This window comes from Centrocercus urophasianus, unplaced genomic scaffold (assembly GCF_019232065.1).
Source record: "Centrocercus urophasianus isolate 14NV4802_14NV808 unplaced genomic scaffold, USGS_Curo_1.0 seq_18, whole genome shotgun sequence".
Taxonomy (NCBI): domain Eukaryota; kingdom Metazoa; phylum Chordata; class Aves; order Galliformes; family Phasianidae; genus Centrocercus; species Centrocercus urophasianus.
The window spans coordinates 9,784,763-9,803,895 of NW_024884733.1; the positions used below are offsets into that span (position 1 = coordinate 9,784,763).

The 19,133-nt window shown below is 40.5% G+C and overlaps 1 protein-coding gene across 5 annotated transcripts in view; it reads right to left on the minus strand.

Annotated features, from left to right (window-relative positions):
- NTNG1 (netrin G1) overlaps window positions 1-18,772 on the minus strand; it is a 150,146-nt gene extending 131,374 nt beyond the window's left edge. For all 5 annotated transcript variants that reach the window (XM_042819947.1, XM_042819945.1, XM_042819946.1 and 2 more), the window contains exons 1-2: window positions 18,743-18,772; window positions 11,913-12,620 (exon numbers count right to left, since the gene is read on the minus strand). In XM_042819947.1, coding sequence (XP_042675881.1) covers window positions 11,913-12,158 — 246 coding nt within the window. In that variant the 5' untranslated portion in view covers window positions 12,159-12,620; window positions 18,743-18,772. The remainder of the gene's footprint in view (window positions 1-11,912; window positions 12,621-18,742) is intronic.
- Between the last annotated feature and the right edge of the window lie 361 nt (window positions 18,773-19,133).

Here is a 19,133-nt window from a genome sequence, read left to right on the forward strand (position 1 = left end):
GTAATTCAATAATCCACCGAACAGATAAATCTATGAAAGCAGAACAAATGAGATAAGGGATGTTTTACTATATGTCCTTTCAGGAAATATGAAAAAGAAACCTTTTTATCACAAGCTGACAAAGACATCATTGCTATTTATAGTTGTACTTCAGTTCGTCAGTTGGAGCCATGCTGAAGATGCTAGAGCACTAGAAACATTGCTACTAAATTAAGAGCTTGCAGTTCCTTTTTATTGTTGAAAGCAAAGCCATTTCTCTGTTGGACAGCCTGTTGCAAACTTCATAATAGTGGGGAAAAAAAGATTTTTTTTTTTCTGATGGATTTTCTCTCAGTTCAATCCTAGTGAATCAAGGGGGAATTGCCTGGGATACAAGTCTATGAAGAATTTAGTGTGAACTCCATAAAAAGGTGACTTGGAATCAATATGGCATTTCCACTCTTAAATTAGAGGGACATGAATAGGGGCTCTGGTCCTGTGCCTGTTAGCACTTACCATGCTAGGAACATACAAAGTATAGGATACCAATAGCAAGGGCAATGAATACCATAGAGGAGAGAGGAAAAAATCCAACAAGAACTAAACAAGAAACTTAGTGTTAGAGCAAACTAAGCAGTTGATTGGAAGCAGGGAGACAAAGTGCAGCATTTCTGAGAGTAATAAAAATGTCACTACAAATGACTGACTGTTAGAAGTCCTTGGCTTTTTCTTAACACTCCAGTTGAATATGGTGTTAAATCAGTTCCAAGTGATTACTAATGGTGTATGTTACTTTGACAAATTCAATGAATTGTCTATCTATTTCATAGATCAACTGTAGGTTAACGTTGGATTTTTTTTTATTTTTTTATTTTTTTTACAATTTCAGTTCAGTACTTTTATGTACACAATTAAGAAGTAAAGAAAAAAAAAAATTGGCTTGTGCCAAAATTAAAAAAAATATATGTTAGACAATACTGTTGCAATCGTACAGGCAGTTCTTACATGAAGAAATGCTGAGTTCTTTGGCAGGATAATACCTGCCCAAGAATCCTCAAAGATCTGCACAGAAATGTGAGCGACCTCTGTCCTTCCCTGACGTGCAACGCTGTATCTCCAAGTGCTCAGGAGCTATAATATTTCCTGGGATGCTTTCAGAGTGTATTCCTCCACATTTCTCTGAGTATTCTACCTGCCAAAGACCAGGATTTTGTTCACCATTTCCAGCAAAATGCTGTGGATCTGATCACTCATTAAGAGGGGATTTTTTGTGAATACCAAACACTTCCGACTTATGACTTATTTCTGTAAAAGTAAAGATTGCATTTCCTGAAATGCTTCATAATCGCTCATAGTTACAAGCTAACCAATTACTAATCCAGAGTAAAGCAGTGACAGCAAACATCTGTTATTAAAATGTTAAGCATTGCTCATAAAGTCCTGAAGTTGAGCCTTCCCAAGGCCTTGGATATTGCCTAGGCTGACATCAGAAAAAAAGCAGCTATGACTGGTTGGGTAACAGCAGTTTAGAGAAGCTCATGTAAAGTGGTGCCATTTAAGGAAAATTTCTCTTAGTCTTTTTCTGAAAAACATTAATCTTCCTCTAAGTCTCCTTTAGGGGTATCAAAAGAAACTGGTCTGGAAGGATGAAGATGCTGACAACGGTGCATGGGTGTAATGGGAAATGGGGTGGTGGATCAAAACAAAACAAAAACAAAAACAAAAAAACCCAAACAACTCACAACTGAGGCAAAGGCTAAATTCAGTGGGGTCCTGCTGTTGCTGAATTGTTTCTTTTGTTTGTTTGTTTTGGATCTTATGCAAGATTTTATTCCAAATCCATGACTTAACAGCATTAGGTATTTGACATGATGAGAACACCAGAATGATATTCACTCCAAATTCTTAGGCACATTATTATTGATCAGAAGTTTTACACACTGCTTATTAAAAAGCTGTGAATGCTTTTTCTGGACTCTTGCAATGCATGTATGCGTAGGGCTGTGCCTTAGGACAAGAGGTAGTAAGCAGAAGTCTTCTTAAAACAATGCACATTTCAGCTCATGTTTCTCCTATTCAATTGCTGACCTCATTAACCTTAAGGTTTTAAAAAGTTCTCTAAGAGGATTGCAAAGACCATTCACCTGTCCTCAACTGAGGTTTGCGTGGATCAGTACCATTTTAAGAGACTGTGTTGCCTAAAGAAGGATAGCAGGAGCTAGAAGTAAAAAAATGAATGAATCAGCTCTGGCTTCTTTTCAAGCTCTAGAGCCTATAGAGGATTCACAGGGTTGGCACAAGGAAGGAAGATTGTAGTGTTCTTTGTGGTAACTACACATCTCACTCTTAAGTATTCCTTTTCTCCACCATTTTCGAGAGCCTCCATTTCAGCAAAGCCAGAGAGATGTGCTGACCTTCAGGGAAGGAAAACATGTGAATGTGGCTTACAAAAATAAGATTTCTGAGATTTTCAGAGGTTAATAATTAGTCCATCAGTTAATGATAAAAAATGTCATGCTCTTCTATTTTTTAAAAAACTTTCCTTCTCACTCCATCCTCCCCCAAAGAAGAAAACTGTTGAACTTTTGTTCTTAAGCTTGCCTTTAAACATGTAAAGCCCAAGCCACATAAATGATGACACACTGCTACTGTGCAGTGCTAATACTGATAATAATGCAAATATGGAGAACTGTGGGATGATTATTCAGTGATAGTCTTCTGTCCTTTTTAATTATTTACAAATATGATATGAATGAAGCTAAAATAATATAATTTAATATGCAAAGCCTAAAATACGCTTTCACGGCATTCTTGCATGGCCCAAAATTGCCAAAACTAAATCTAAGGAGGGAAAAAATAATTCCATTAGCCAAATCCTGTTCTGTCACTAGAGGCAGTAAAGCTCAGAAGGGTGAAGTATAACTGAAAAGATTGGAAAATGAATGAAATTTAGTGAAACTGCTTCTGACGATGAAGAGTTAAAAAAGATACAGGCATACCATTCATTCTGTGCTTTACACTAGAGTTTCAGATTTTCCAATACAGAGGACTTAAACACACTACTAAGGAAGCAGTATTTGGGCACGATTCATTGCTGTCAGTAGAAATTCTTTTGGAATGTATCAACTTGAATGGAAGATTGTATTTTAAATCCTGCTCATGAAAAACCAAATTCTTGTTCTTAAGCATGAAATATACATCGTGATTCACCTGTAACTGCTTTTTTGTTATTGAAGGATATATTTTTAAAAAATCTGCAAACTTTTACATTCTTAGCCCTTCTTTTACTCTTTTTTTTTTTCCTTGTATGTGAAAAGTGCTGGCATAAATTTACACCAAAATTTTAGCAAGGAAAGCTACTATGCATGAACCCCTTAAACCTATTACTTAATGCTTCTGGAAGTTTGAGCAATCTCTTGCAAGTGAGACACCTTGCTAGGATATTTCTGCAGGCTATCCCTATAGTATTCAAACTGCTTGGCAGTTCCATATGGTCAAGGAAGCCAGGAGGCATGTCAAAGTCTGGAAGACTAAAAATAGAGGGGAAAAATAGAACATGTAGAGTTGTTTTAGTAGTCAGAAAACTTACATTCTGCATTCTTTTCTATAGCAATTTGCACTGTTGTTTTTAAAAAATGAGGATGTTCGTGTAATTGCTTGAAGATGAGGATGATATTCGTGTAATTGCTTGCTACTTTTTTTTTCGCCCAGTAATTTGTAAATGTTACCCACATGAAGTTCTGCTTCTAGTTTTCACTAGAGAAAGGAGACTTATGAGCACATATAGATGGTAAAAATCAAATTGATGAGTTCAAATGATTGTTCCTGACAGCTTTACAGACAAAGAAAGAAACTAACCCAACAAACAAACAAACAAACAAAAAAACAACCCAGAACAACCTAAAATGCAGAGGGATTTTGGAAAGAGAGTATGTACATGTGAGAAAGTACTCTGCTTATCATAGTAGTGTCCTCTTATAAAGGTTTTACAGCTACTTAGCTATAAAAAAAATTCTTTCTAGGCTAAAGCATGACATAAAACATCTCTGGTGTAGCATCTCTTCCTGGCAATAAATAACATAAAAATTCATTTGGGCCCTTTTCTTTCCTCCTTTTTAATCTTAAATTTCACATAAACAATCTGTGTAAAGACTTAAAAGATAAGATCTAAAGCCATTTTATGGAAAGTACCAAATAGCAAGTGTCAAAGCTATGTGAAATCACATATGCACGTGCCAAGCTAGCTCAATGCCAAGTATTTTCATGTTTCAAACTGCACCTTTATTTGTAGTTTCAGCGCTTTCTAAACATAATGAATAAAAGCAAATTACAGGTTTTCTTCCTTGCATAAGGAGATGGACAAGTTCCATATTCTGTCAACAGGGTCTGCTAATACTTGGCTGGATTTCTCTGTTTGTTCCATGGTACACAGCAGAAGGAATGAGATGGCCTGATTATCATCTGAGTCTAGGCATCCTGTTTCTTGAATGCTCTGACGCATTACTGTGTGCTTACACGTTTGCATGGGGACAATTTGGACAACTAGCTTCTTCATAAATAATGTAAATGACTAAACATTAAAATCAGTATGTGGAAAACAACTTCCTTCTGTCTTCTTGAAGGACTACAGGAGCACACACTCCTGTAGGGAGAACAGTGGTTCCGACTTTACACAGAACTTGGCAGAACTCTCAGCTGAGTTCACTTGGTGTGGTTTCAACTATGAAGCTTACAAACAAAAGCTGGAATACATGGAAGTGTCTCAGAAACTTGTATTTAGTTTCCAGTGTTTCTTAGCAGTTACGAAATATGAGACCAGCAGGAAAAAAGAAAGCAAAGCTCTGGGGTTTGGAGAAGTACAGGTACTAAATGAGGAAGGAAAAATAATGTTTGTCTGCTTGATTTGGACAAATGTGAATGGCATAAAACTAGCTGTGCTCAGTTCTGCTGAGTAAATCCAAAATTTGCAGCCTGAGCTCTGCCCCTCACAGTTGGAGGGTATCCAACACACTGGCTGTGTGATCCTTCAGAGCGGGACAGGCCTGGGAAGCCTGGCACTCCAACAGCTCCCAGGGCCTGTGTGTGTCCAGTGTGGACACAAGCCGAGGCAGCACAGGACAGGCTTGAGGCTCCTGTGGCTCAAGCACGCCTCTGCCTCATGGTGAGAGGTACAAAACAAATGCCACTAAGTAAAGATTTTGCACATAAAGTATTATTTTTACTGCAGAAGGTGGCATTAAAGATGCAGAGGATTTCGGTGCTTGGAGCCAGGGCAATGCTAGCTCAGGTACTAGGAGAAGATTACTTCAGGAGCCTGAGGGCAGCAGAGCAGCCATTTTGTTGGTGAGCAGTGCCACCCTCTCCTGCCACCAGCTGCTGAGAATTGCTTGTTTGAGGATTTGTAAGGACAGCTGTTCAAGAAAAAAGGTCTCTGAAATAGTTAAAAAATATCTGAAATTAAATAATAACTGGGTTACTTTGGTCATGGCACAGCCCTCAGTAATCAGCCAATAGAATCTAAGTCCTCCCACCTGAGTTTCTTTCAAATATGTGTGTTGCACAGCTGTCACCAGGTGACAGAAGCCCCACAATAATCACTTATTACTGAGGAAATGCTTATTACTGAGGAAATTTTATTTGACACGTTATAATCATTTGCTTTCTAAGATCAGCTATTATTATAATCACCATTTATTGATCATTGCATTAGCTAAAAATGTCTGCTATTTCCAGCTAACTTCAGGAAAATAAAGAAAAATGAGATAATTAACCAAATGGAATATGGACAGTGTTAAAAGCAATAGTGAAGCAGCTTCTATGATGTGTGTGTTCAAAATATGCCTCTTGTGAAAATGATATACTTATATGTTCTGGTGATATGTGCCTTAATTCTTTGCAGCAGAAAAGAAACAGAAGCTCTCAGCCTTGTTTAGGTACCCTGCTCTTAACGGGGCATGCTTTCGCTATGCTTAAGATTTGAAAACGTTGCAGTTGATAAGGTGTAACAGAGGAAGCTGGACAGTTTTATTAATAATTTACTGGGAATTTTGTTGTGTGCACATTTGTTTTTCTGACAATATGTAGTTTTGATTTATGGGAAATTAGTAATTTTTAGATTGGTTCCAGTTGAAAGAAAATGCATTTTAGCATTTTTGTCCTGTTGTCATTAGCCATATTTATTTATTAATTTATTTATTTATCTCCTTTATGAAAGCAAGAACTCCCTTCTTAAGAGGCTTGAGGAACAAAAGATTTTAGAAGTTTCGGAGGACACAGTTTCAGAAGATGCAGGTATGCTTTTTTTTCTCTGTGTTGGCTGGTGAAAGCGATCCTGGGATGGAGGGAGGAAGGAGCAAAGGGCATGGTGCTTTCTCCTTGCCTTCTTGTCATTCCTGCCAGATGCTCTAGACTAAGGCAATAATATAAGGACCAAGGTGGTGCTTTGATGAGAATAGCAATGGCTAGAGCAGGGGAAGACAAGGAGCAGGGCAGCCTTTAGCTCCCCAGACACATCTTGTTATACTAGAAATGAAATTAAGCATCTATTAACTTGAGAGAAAATGCCAAAACAACAATCCTACTCCCTGAAAGAAGAGGTTATTCCCAACAACAATAGAATATTCCCAACAATAGAAATGAACATTTCTATTAATTAAACATGCCCAAAAGAGTCTAAAAAGAATGGACACGTCTGTGAAAACTTTCAGGTCTGTACATACCTTTAAAATATACAACCATGAAAACTCACATTAAACAAGACAGTTATAATAGCCTCATCTTTAACTCAATGGCCCCATTCTCCTCCGAGCTAATTAATAAGGTTACACAAATGAAACTAAAATGAGGTATTTCTTCTGCATTCAGGCAATAAAATACTTTATTATTATTATTATTATTGGCATCCTTTAACAGTATTGCTTAGTGCTAGTTTAAAATATCCTACCCAAGAATGCATGCATGCCAGAATGTTTCCAAAAATACATTTTTATTGAACATTTTGATTTATATGTTGCTCAAAAGAGTATCTGCTCACTTAATTATTTCTGTAAACATAATAACGGTATCATTAACTATTCAAGAGTATTTTCCCTTTTTCAAAGAATATGAGCCTACTTGTAATTAAAGAAATGCTATATTAATGATGTTGAAAGTCTCAAAGGGAAAAATGTAAAGTCCAGCTCATATCATACCAGAATTACATGTACAGGAGACTTTTAATAATCTTTGTTTCTTAATTTAGTTTTGATTGGCTGTGAAATACAGAGTAGCACTCAAGGGCTCAAATTTCTTCTATCATCAGCACTTCTGCTCTTTAAACTGTACAAACGCACATGACTTCTGTCTGTAGGCTTCTTTCCAAGTTTGTTTAACCTATGAAGAAAGTTGGCTATAGGCAATAGATAATTGCAGATAATGTCATCATTTTTTGAGCTGTTGGGATGTTGGATTGTGCTGTGATTGCTAGTTACGACCTAAACATAAGCAGAAAAGTGTATTCTTGTGTTGCCATTTCAGCTGAAAATGACAGCTCATGAAAAAAGATCCACTTGCAGTTTGCAAATTGCAGCTATTGCCACTAGGAGTCTCCTGGTTAGGTTTGTGAAGAATTTGCATGACTAAGACTGGCAAATAGAAAGCAAAGTCGGTGACAAAAGTTAGATTTCAGCAAAGGAAGATAGCCCCTTGAAGAGGCAGCAGGCAGCTGCTGAGCTCCCAGAGCCACGCTACAGCTCCTGCTGTGCCTATTGACCCTGGGGTCAAAGCACCCGCAAATGCCATTGACAGCATGCAGCAGGAGTGTGGGAGCTTGCTGTGGAAAAGGATGCTCAGTTTGGGGCTCTCACTCCTGATCATGCTCTTCACTCTAGGTGGCTCCTGGCAGTCACTAGAGCTAACGAATTTTTTTAAAAGAAAGAATTCAGATGCAAATATACAGTATTTTTGTAGGAAGAAAGATAGTTGTGGTCATGGAAAAGATAACATTTGCTTCTTTTTGTAAGTACTGAATTTTGTGAAATTTTAATAAGTGTTTACAATTAAGGAGCTAAAGGATTTCACCAACTGTTATTTATTCCTGGAGATTCAAAGCAGGTAAGTTTTGTAAATTGAAATGCTGCAGTGCCATGAGAACTAGCACCTTCAGGTAGTTAAAATTTTGCTTTGCAAAGTGAATTTTGAGAACAGGAAGTCATTCCTTTCTCTTCTCTCTTCTTCTCTCTCTTTTCTCCCAGGCCAACTGAATCTCACTGCTCTGTGCCAGACACACTGTTACTGATGTTAAATGCTCAAAATTCATGAATTATAGAAACAATGGCCACACTACCCCAAATGCCATGATCATCCAGCACTGTGGCTGACAAATGACAGTCAAGTATCCTTGCAGAAATGCCACTGAAAGCAAACGTGTCAGCTGCCACCATACATGCCTCACTCTCAGGACGCTAGATACTGCTTTAAAATGTACAGGGTAGACAGGAGTTACCAGTCAGCCCTTTCTGCAGGGAAGGAGTATTACCCCTCTGGGAAGGATGCTGTCACCTCCTCCTTACAGACACAACTTTGAGGCCAGAAACGGCAAGTGCTAACTGCTCTAAGCCATTTATTTCTTTATCATTTTTTTCATGCCTCTCTTCTCAAGCAAAATCCTTTCCCAAGCCCTAAAAATCTTCTCTGACTTTAAAAATGATGAAATTTTAAATAATGAATAATTCTGTGGGCTGTGTTGCTTTTTGAGCTTCCCAGTTTCATTTTCAAGCTTCTCTTTGCCACCAGAAGGACTATGACAATGAAGACGGTATTTTAAATGAAAGCAGAGAATCTCTCATTATCATAGGACTCCAGGGGTTTGAGGTTTCAGAATAATCTCATGAGTTGTCAATACTGAATGTCACCAGAAACTATAATGTTATTCTCAGAACAGATTGCATAAAAGCAATTGTGGGATAGTTTTCCTGCTGCCTGCTCCCTAGAATACCTACAGATGGCTGTCCTGGAGGGATGTCCCAAAGGTGCTTAAGAAGAATGAGCGGCCGCATGCTGGCATTTGCTACCAACTAGACGAGTGTGCTTGCATTTTGTAACAAATCTGCATGTGCCAAAACTTGTTATTTGGTCTATCAGCTAAGCACTGAATGAAAAAAATCAAACATAATGCACTCCTAAGACCACTTAATTGCATGGGAAATATGCAGAAATACATATGAGGCTAATTTTACTATTAACTACCCATCTTGTTTTCTATGTTTGATGCCTTAGTCCCACTGGCAGCCTTCTAAAAAATGTGTCCTTAAAAATATGCTGCCAGGCCCCTACCAGAGATGTGGGTTCTGCTGGGGCAACCCATTCCAGTATAGCCCAGTCTGACTTTTAACTAAGTATCAGGCTTTGCTGATACTTAGATCCCGATCGGAATCCAGAGCCCATTCCTCTCATGTCCCCTTCCATTGCGGAGACAAAAAATACTTCTTTGTTACATGGTTGCATGCATTGCAGCATATGATTACATTGTACACTGTTGCAGACTCTCACCGTGACACTCTCCCCACTTGCTTTCATTTTATTGTGATCTTTCAAAAGGAGTTAGATGAGATCTCTCAGTCCGGCTGTTGTTTAGTGATCTTATCTATACCATGCCATAATTGACATGGGCTCAACAGATAGTTCCTTAGTCAGTGTAATTTGTGGTGAACAGAAAATTTAGGCTGAATGGAGAATGGATATGGCAATAAAACAGAAGATTGATTCAACTTCTTTCTGCTCCAGCAGAAAGTAGGCTTGGCTTTTTGGTATCATTGCTTTTTTGAGAATATCTGAAAGGACCCTTATCTCCAAGGAATAAAGAGAAGGCAGTTGAGCATTAACCTGATTTGAATAACAAAAAACGGCTACACAGATTTAGTACGCTAATATCCAATATTCACAGCAGTAAAACCATACATTTTTATAAGTTTGTTCAGCATTTTGCTATGCTGGAAAGAAACGTTTAAATCTCTGCCATTTCAAATTCAGGATTTGCTTTAAGTACAAGAGCACGCCTAACAGAAATGCACACTTTTTCCACTGCCCACTTCCTCATAGTATGACAGTGCTGTTTTCTTAACTCATTTTCCTAAAAATAAAAATGAACACAAAAATAAAAGATCTGCTCATTAGGAAATGCCAAGGCTCAACCCTACAAATATGTAAAACCTTGTTTTGAATGATGTATAAATAGACATAGTACAGATGGACATGAAGCATTTTTTTAGGGAAGGGAGTGCCTTGCTGCTGGATAATACCTCAAGAACATTAACTATTTCTGTCACTTTCATAATGTTTCAAGTAAGCCAGGCCATTACCTATGCATACATGCATGCAGAGTTCAGTATACATCCATACTCAAAGCACATATAACCATTTACCATGTAGCAGTCAGTCCTTCTAAACTCACATAACTAAATACATTATTTCATTGTGGACTCTCTCTTTCTTCCCCTAGCCCCCTTCCCCCATTCCAGTTCTTCCTCTTTTTTTCTGTTCCTTTTGTTAGGATTTTGTCAGCCTTCTGGATCTTACAAAACAATGGTGTTCCATCTGTCATCTTAGGTGATTCCCAAACAAACCTTCATCCCATTTTTGCAGCAAAGGGTTTCCTAGATCCAATGTTTACAGGGGAGTTCTGGCACTATATTTAGTACTTCATCAAAATATTGTTTTAGTATTTTTAATCATCTTTGTTCCAACTAAAGAGTCAAGTGATAGTCAAGGCATTCAGAAATCTAAAATAATCACTCAGTATGGGAACTGCTGCAAAGTTTATCTATACTAAAAGGATGAAGTGAGCAGTGGGACTGCCTCAGAAAAACAAGTTTTCTAATTTACTACATACTAGAGTTACTAAATGTCACTGACTGAGGACTCAATTTCATCATTTCAGTTTTTCAGGGAGAAAATACACATCACAGCTTGGGAAAAAAAAAAAAGAAAACAAAAAGAAAATACTATACAGGGTACATTGCTTTTAAACAGTGGTTGCTAAAAGTTACTTGGACGTTTAGAGTGTCAAAGCTGTGTCAGCAGAGATGGACTAGCAGGCAGAGAGCAAGTGGTGCAGTCAAAGGTTCACAGTGAATGTAATTTATTCACGTAGCTCTGCAATTTATCACGTGGCTATTACCATAATGTACGTGGGAAGCAGCTGTATGCACGCACATAATGTCCTAAATGTATGTGTGGTTGGACCTGAACTCCTTACAGAGCAGTAGTGGTTGCAAATGATACCATAAGGTGTTTAAAAGCAAATTTCCTTCCTGTGGGGATTCTGTCACACAGCTATGATGATTTGTACACAGGCAAACAAATGGCTTGTGGACTATTCCCAGCTATGATAAGCTCACCTACCAGAACTCATTGTTTTTTCAAATCTAAATTATCTAGGTAATGTACTATAAATTTCCAGTGCTTTATTAATACATATAAGTGTTTCTGTGTGTGTGTCTATATATATATTATATACATGTATGTTTCTGATACCTGTACGATTATTTACCTCTTATGTGAATAAGTGTATTGTCTTTGGAAATTATGCTGAACTGTACAGGACTGTGATGCTTTCAGGTGATCATATTAGAATCACGTAAGTCTTTCATGATCCAGGTAACTGTGCCTGGTTGGGGGTTAGCACACTAGAAGTTCTACATCGCTGTCTTTTAACTCATTAAAAGTTGACCTAAAGAGACACCGAATTCAGAAAAAGTCAAGTTAGGCTAGATCCCAATAGGCAGAATATTGCATTGTCCAGCTTAATGTACTGCTGGGCATTTTGTTTACCAGCACATTCAGAACACATAGCATATTTTCCTGGATATTTATATGTGTACTACAGGACATCAATTTTGCAGCCATTTAGCACAAGTATGTTTCTGCTTGTTATGAAAGTGAAAAGCTTGCCTTACCATTGCACAGAAAGTCTCAGGAGGATCTCCACATGTTATATCTGGGGGATCCAGAGTCACTCTTACGTATTTGATCATGTCTCTGGCTTCTGGCTGGCAGGCCATGTAATCCCATACTTTTCCTTCTTCTGTGTAAATTTGGGTCTTACACACGTCATAATGTCCCCACACGGAAGGATAATGCTGCATCACAGAAGATACAGTGACCCAGAGGGCGTGAAGTGACAGAAATCTTGACAAATACATCTCTAAATCCTTTTAGGTCACCTTCGTAAAGATGCTCAGTATTGACGTACGTTCAGTCTATAGATTATAGATATATGTACATATGCATGTATATATTTTATAAAATAGGTTCCAATTCAAATGTGAGGCATTAGGATACAGCGTTTGTTTTACTAAGTTGAAGACTTTGGTAGAAGCCACACAGACCCCAGTGACGGCCTTTCACAACAATGTAGAGCGTGTCCTTTGTCTTATAACTTATTTGTCAGGGCTTCTTGCAAAAGATGTCCAACAGTAGATAATAATTTGTGAAGTTGTGGGTCTTCAGCTACACTGTCGATAACCCTGAGTGATCCTCCGTGTTCACGGCTCACAGGGGATGCCCAGATGCACTGATAAATCGGTATCTGAAGCAAAGGGGTGAGAGTCTACAGGCTGATGTCTGTTTCCCGTCAATCATTCTTTTCTTCTGGCACCAGCACCCTTTTAGAAACAATAAGAGTTAGAGTTATTGTCCAAGAATCAATGAGTTACAAAACATTATGTGTTGACGTTTTGAAGGTTTTGATGCAGTATAAAGCAAATTGTTATAATATGGATAACCTTTACTGTGGGTGCTGTGCTACAACGGACAAACTACCAAAATCATTCAAAGTGAAAAGTATTTTTGACATGAAGGATTGAACTTTGCTCTGAGAAAGACAGATTTATAATGTTGCAGGTGAATTACGTGTTTCTGCTTCCAAATCTGCATCTTCAGCCTAGCATTGCCCACAGAGCAAACTGCAGAACTTAAACATTGCTAGTGTTTTCTAACCAGTCAGGTGGGGGAGAAGGGAACCAAACACTGCGGCAGAATAACAGGAAGGCTCTCTTATTAAAGAGATGAGTATCAGGGCTACCAGGTGCCAATAGTCTTTTGGCAAGAGGACCTCAGTGAGCTCCAAAAGTCTCGCACATTTCTTACATTCCTTTTTGGAAGACTAACAAAGATCCTGGAAGCACGCTTCTATTTCCTTGAAAATTTCTCTTTGGCATTGTTAGAACTTTACTCTTTCTTTTTTCTTTTCTTTAACAGCATTTTGCTGATCATGCTTATAAATTACTAATAGGGATAATAGGTTGTCATTTACTATGCTTTCCCCTTCCAGTCTGGATGTTGTATTTTCCTAGCTTTGGGGGTGGTGTTACCTGTATACTCAATGTTATTTTCATGGCAAACATGTTTATTTCACAGCAGCTACATCCCTTTCCTCCCCTTGAAAGAGCAATTGGAAATTCCCTCTGTTTATTTCACTTCAGTCTTATTATTACACACAGAAAAACCCATGGTGTTATTACAACGACTTAACATTTGTATTTGGTAAAAATACAAACAACATGTGGGGGAAACTGCAAAGATGGATTAAGTTCTCTAAACATGGACAGGCAAAAACGAGACTGCAAACTCCAACTCATCTCTTTCAGCCTGTGCCTGTTGCCAATCCGTGCCAGCCAAGGACAGGAGCTCAAGAGCTGGCTTCAGCGGCAGAAGAAGCAGACGCTGCAAGAGGAGGATTTTATACAGTCACTATAGCACTTCTGCATCTTTTTTGTCTGGATGACAAAATCTAAGCAAAACCTTCACAAGACATCAGCAACCGTAAGTTATCATATTCTATTGCCCACTTCGCTTATTCCAAAGTTTAGATTATGCTCTGTGCCATGAACTTCATTTACCCAAAAGCCACATAAAGTGGCCTGTGACTTGGTGAGCTCTTGAGTGTGTTGTTTTGGTAACACATTTTCAGAAGTTATCAGTTATCTTCAAAGCTATTCACAAATGGCCTCCCTACATTTAAATAATGCTTCATCTTAAACTGAGCTAAACCACAGACAGCATGAAATGCCAACAGATGGTTGAATTGTGTTTCCATAGCAAAGTAATTTACAATAATTGCCGTATGGACGTAAATGCAATTTTCCATTATATTCATCTTATCAAATGTTACTACACAACTCCCGTGTATTTTATCAGATTATGAAGAGAATATCTGAAATTTCATACCATGACAATTCTCAACTAGATCAAGTATATTTGAGCCTCAAATCTGATTTTGATGCAAAAGAAGAAATATCTAAGACTAAATTAAAATTAGATCTTTTTAAAAGTCACATGGTTTAGTACCATAGCTTTAATAGCAACCTTATGTTGCTTTTTGTTTGTTTGTTCTCTCCAGTGGCAATATTTATTTATCATCTTGGATTTCACTAATTCAAAGAACGTTCCCCACGTTCTTTCAAAGACACTCAAGACAACTTCATATTCTTCCTCTCTAGTCCTTTCTAGCTTATTTTTCAGGAGCAAAAAAACTCTAAGAAGTCCCATAGTTTAGCAGAGTCATTATACAGAAATGAAACAACTGCTGTGTTGGAAAAAAAAAATTAAAAAAAAAAAAAAGCAGAGCAAAGAGAGAGAGTCCCTTGACATAACTCAAAACCTACAAGTAATTTCAGTTTTATTTTGACGAATCAAAACATACTCTGTATTGGAGAAGACTTGATCATAGCTGGAATGAACGGTTGGTGAATATCATGTTTCTGTTTAGAAACAAGAAATTACAAGATTTAATTATCCTTAGTCTACAAGCTTGTATATTAAGAAAAAATATATTTGTTTTCTTTAATATTTTCCTTTCTAGCCCTTCACTTACCAATAACCTTTCATAACTGCTGAGATGCAGATTTACAAATAAAGAGGACTGGATAGAACTGAAATAATGGGAAGCAAGCCGCTACCTTAACATGCTGTTCTAAAATACTTCCCATATAACGAATTCTCATTAAAGTAAGCCAGAGTCATAATGATGGTCGTTACACAGAATTATAGACTATAACATCGATCGAATTTAGTGCACTGACAAGAAAAAAGTGCAGAGGAGTGCAAGACATCTGAGTATTAGACAGATGTAGAACTGTATAACAGACCTCCCTGACAAGAAGCGGCCAATTATAGCTTAAAATTCTGGCATATAACCAGTCCTGATTAATAGTTTTCCATTACATTACAGACATATTATTAATATATTAAAAATGTCAAGCTTTGGCAAGAACTAATACAAAATGGCTCAGTTAGTCTGCAATATCTTCTTTTAATGAGCTTCCATTGATACAGAGAAAGATATTGACCAAAGCACATTAAGGATCATATGCTAAGCGTTATACAGATTTTTCTAACAGAGCTATACAGTTTGTCTTACTTATATTTATTCCTGCAGAGTCACTGCAGGAATGTATGCATTCCACATATCAGCAAGTTCTAAAAACAACTGAATTGTTTTGTAAAAAACAAATAGAATAACAGTTCTTACTTTTTTAAGTGCACCAGCCTTGTAGCACTAAGCCTCTAGCTCGGGTAACAAAGCAAGAGTTTTTACAACCCCTCTCAAGTAATAGGTATACATTCAACCTCACAGGAAGCAATCAAACAAATCAGGAATAACCAGTATATGGCAGCTCGACCTTCTGCACCTGCAGTTCCCTGTCTGCCAGCACAGTGCAGGGGCCCACGGGGCTGACACAAGTGTTGGCAGAGGGCAAGGCAGCGGCTTGCTGCAGAACAGCTACCGCATTCCAACCTCAGGGGCACAGCGCTTCTGGAGGGAGCCCTGTGGGGCATCGGGAGGGTGAACAGCTGAGAATTTAGGGCCTTGAGTTTTTGCACCATAGTCTCTACAATCAAAACCAAAACAAAACAAAACAAAAAAACAAACAAACAAAAAACAAACAAAAACAGCTGCCCCAGGCATCTGGGTACAAACCCCATTTCCTCTGTCTGCCTTCCCCCAGAGCACCTCTCTGTAGGTAAAGAGGAGGACATTTAAGCAGCAGCGATGTGCAGATCCACTGCATCCCACGCTGAAGGAAGGCAAACGGCTGACCTCAGTCTAAAATTAGCTGTGAAGGTGCCTGTGCACCCTCTTCCCAGGTGGGTGAGGCTGCCACTCAAGCCTCCCACAGCATTTCAGTTTTGCAGCCTGAGCAGATGCCCCCTTCTCCACACCCCCGATGAACTGCATCTTCACAAGAGTAGTGCTGGTGAAGAACTTGAGCTCTTGTCAGGGGCTGCTAGCAAACGCACCTCCCCTGCCTCCTTCCATTGCAGAAAATCCATTAGTGGCCCCAAATAATCCTCTCCGCACAAAGACACCAGCTGGAAGCTCAGCAGCCCCTCTCCTGCAGCACGTCTCTGCTGAAAAGTTGCTGTGCAGATGTTGCAGGGTACTTCCTGGTTCTTCAATTCTCATGTACAGTGGTACGTGAAGAATGCAATAAAATAACAGAATGGCTTCTCAAAAAGCCCAAGTATTCAATAAAATGTGCACTGCCACTATGCGAGAGCAAGAGCCAAACTCAGTTATTACAAAGCATGCCACTGTGAGGTAAGTGGGTTAAAATCCTTCCTGGATGCAGGAGATGCTGGCTGACAATGCAGGAGTCTGAAGATTCTTTTTTCCAAAGGAAAAACTTGGCATTTCTACCAGCTTGTATCCCTGCAGGAAGTTTGCTGCGGCTTCAGTAGAGGAACGTATCTAACGAAGCCCAAGCAAAAAGATTCTTTGAGCCCACTCTGATTGTTAGTTACTTCAAGCTAGTTCAGGATTTAGAAAATAGTGTGTACTACCTAACAGCACTAATCCTTGTACCTACAAGTCACAGTGTTTAATAGAAGCAGAGCAGTTTTACCTTGCCGCACATAGGAAATGCGAGTGCCTAGTACCTATAAAGCTCCAGTATTAAACATAATAAACTCAGCCCCTTTTCTCAGTGCAGAATTATTTATCTATGCAAGGCAAAAGGGAACCTATGCTTAGTAATTCACTGTATCCTTATCACCACACCTGGATAAAAAGAAATATACTCCAAATGATTCCTATAGTGTCTGTGGACTTGCACACTGCTCAAACAAAGTTTCTCTCCTATTTTTATCTGGCTTATTCAACTATCTGGCAGAAAAAGATTTCTTTGTCTCAGGAGAAATTTAAAGTACCAATAACTATTGAATGAGGAGAACAAAATACAGAGTTCTGCTACCAGAGCTGGGTTTTGGCACTGTATTGAAACTGCTCTTGGTTGTCCCACATTGCTCTTTGCTGAGTGTCACTTAGCTGCACTGCTGCTGTTGCTTGCAGGGTATCATCAGCACTCAGTATAAGGAGCACAAGCACTCCCGATTTAAATTTTAAAGCCTTTGCGTGTAGCTGCTTTAAGGTTTTCCTCTTATAACTTTTAAGGCTTATTGCCTTAAGTATCTCTGTACTTAAAGTCAGCTCATTCTGCACATTTTTCCTTGCAGAACTACAGCGAGCATTTGGGGTGGCTGCGCTTTGGGTTGTTACTTTTTATCCAGCCAGGTACCAGGTGCTCTTAAGCAGCAGGATGTGGGCACAGAGCTGCCAAGTCTCCCATTGCCAGTGTGAGCTGATGACTTTCCTGCCTGATGGAATCCTAAGCTCTTAATGCCACGGAGGAACAAACCCAGGAGGCTGGCAGTCCCTGACTTTATTCTGTGCTATACTAGATCTTACATATGTAGCTAGAAAGTTGGTGTCGCTTCTTAGCGGTGTCAAGGGCTTGGGAGCGGGTGGCAAAGTCCACGGGTCTACTAGAACATTGCTGCTAATTGCTGGCAGCTCTCTGGTGAACATCCTGCAAGGCTCCGAAAAGATGCCGGAAATCGACCTTTATTTTTATCCAAATCCAAAAAACATCAAACCCACCAAAAACCGAACTGGGGAAAGTTCTGCCGGGCTTTTTCTCCTTTTGATGGGTTGCCCAGGCCACCTATTCCCATTCCAAATCACATTGTCCTTAGGTGAGGTGCTGATTTATTCTCTCGATGAAAGCATCCACACCGGCATCTTTGCCCCCCGGCTCTGCCAGCAAAAGTGAGGCTGGCTCCTGGCTGCTCACATCCACAATATTGAAAAGTTGATTGCAGAGCGATAAAAGTATATTCGGTAAGAGGTCAGAGATGTGCACAGACCAACTCTGAGAGTACAAAAGCATCTGCTTTATCAGATTTAGCTCATCTATGCTGCTCACCGTCATTTGGGGTTTCTTTAAATAATTTTTTGAGAACTGTTAGAAAAATTGCTCTTAACTTCCAGGATGAGTACCGCTCCTCGGCCGGCGCAATAACTCTCCCTGCCGCCTTCCTTTTGTCAAATTTTACTTTCAGTCTTCCTCGCTCCCCGCGCAGGAAAGATCCCGCGGAGGGGCGGAGGGCCGGCAGGCAGTTCCCCTCCCTGCGCGCTCAGCCCGAGCCGCGCCCTACAAAACCCGGCGCTGCGCGGCGCGGCGCGGACGGAGTTCCGCTGCGGGAGGAGGCATAGAGGAGCGCCGCGCAGGTACCGCCCGGCCCCGCCCCGCCCCGCCGGCCTCCTCCGCGTTCCGCGCCGCGCGGGCGGCAGGGGGCGCCCGGCCCGCGCCGATCCTCCCTACGGCCCCGCCGGGGCGAGGGGCCACCCCGTTTCACGGCCCCGTGCCGCTTCCCCGTCCCGAAACGTCCGTCCGTCCCGTCCCGTCGCTTCGCGCCGCGCGGTGCTGCGACGGGCGGTACTCACCGCGCGGGTCGCCCTCGCCTCGACGCGGAGCCGCCGCGGCGCCAGGACGCGCTGGGGCTCCCTCGGCGGCGGCATGGGGGGCCGCGGACGGGCGGGGGTGGCGTCCCTCGAGAAAGTTGCTGGAGATGCTCGGGCTCTGCTCGGAGCGAAGCGGGCGGGAGCCGGCAGCGGTCCCCGGCACTTGTCGGCGTTAAAGTTTGTCGGTGCGCGGGGGCGGCGGGCGGCGCGCGTTTGCGGGGCGGACGGGCAGCGGGGCGGGCGGGCTGCAGCCCTGCTCCGGTTGTCGGCGGGGCGGCGGGCGGAGCGTGCAGAGCATCGCCCCGGAGCCGCCGAGGTGCCGCCCAGCGGGGCTCCCCGCCCGCCACCGCCGCTCAGGGCGGGGTTGTCCCCG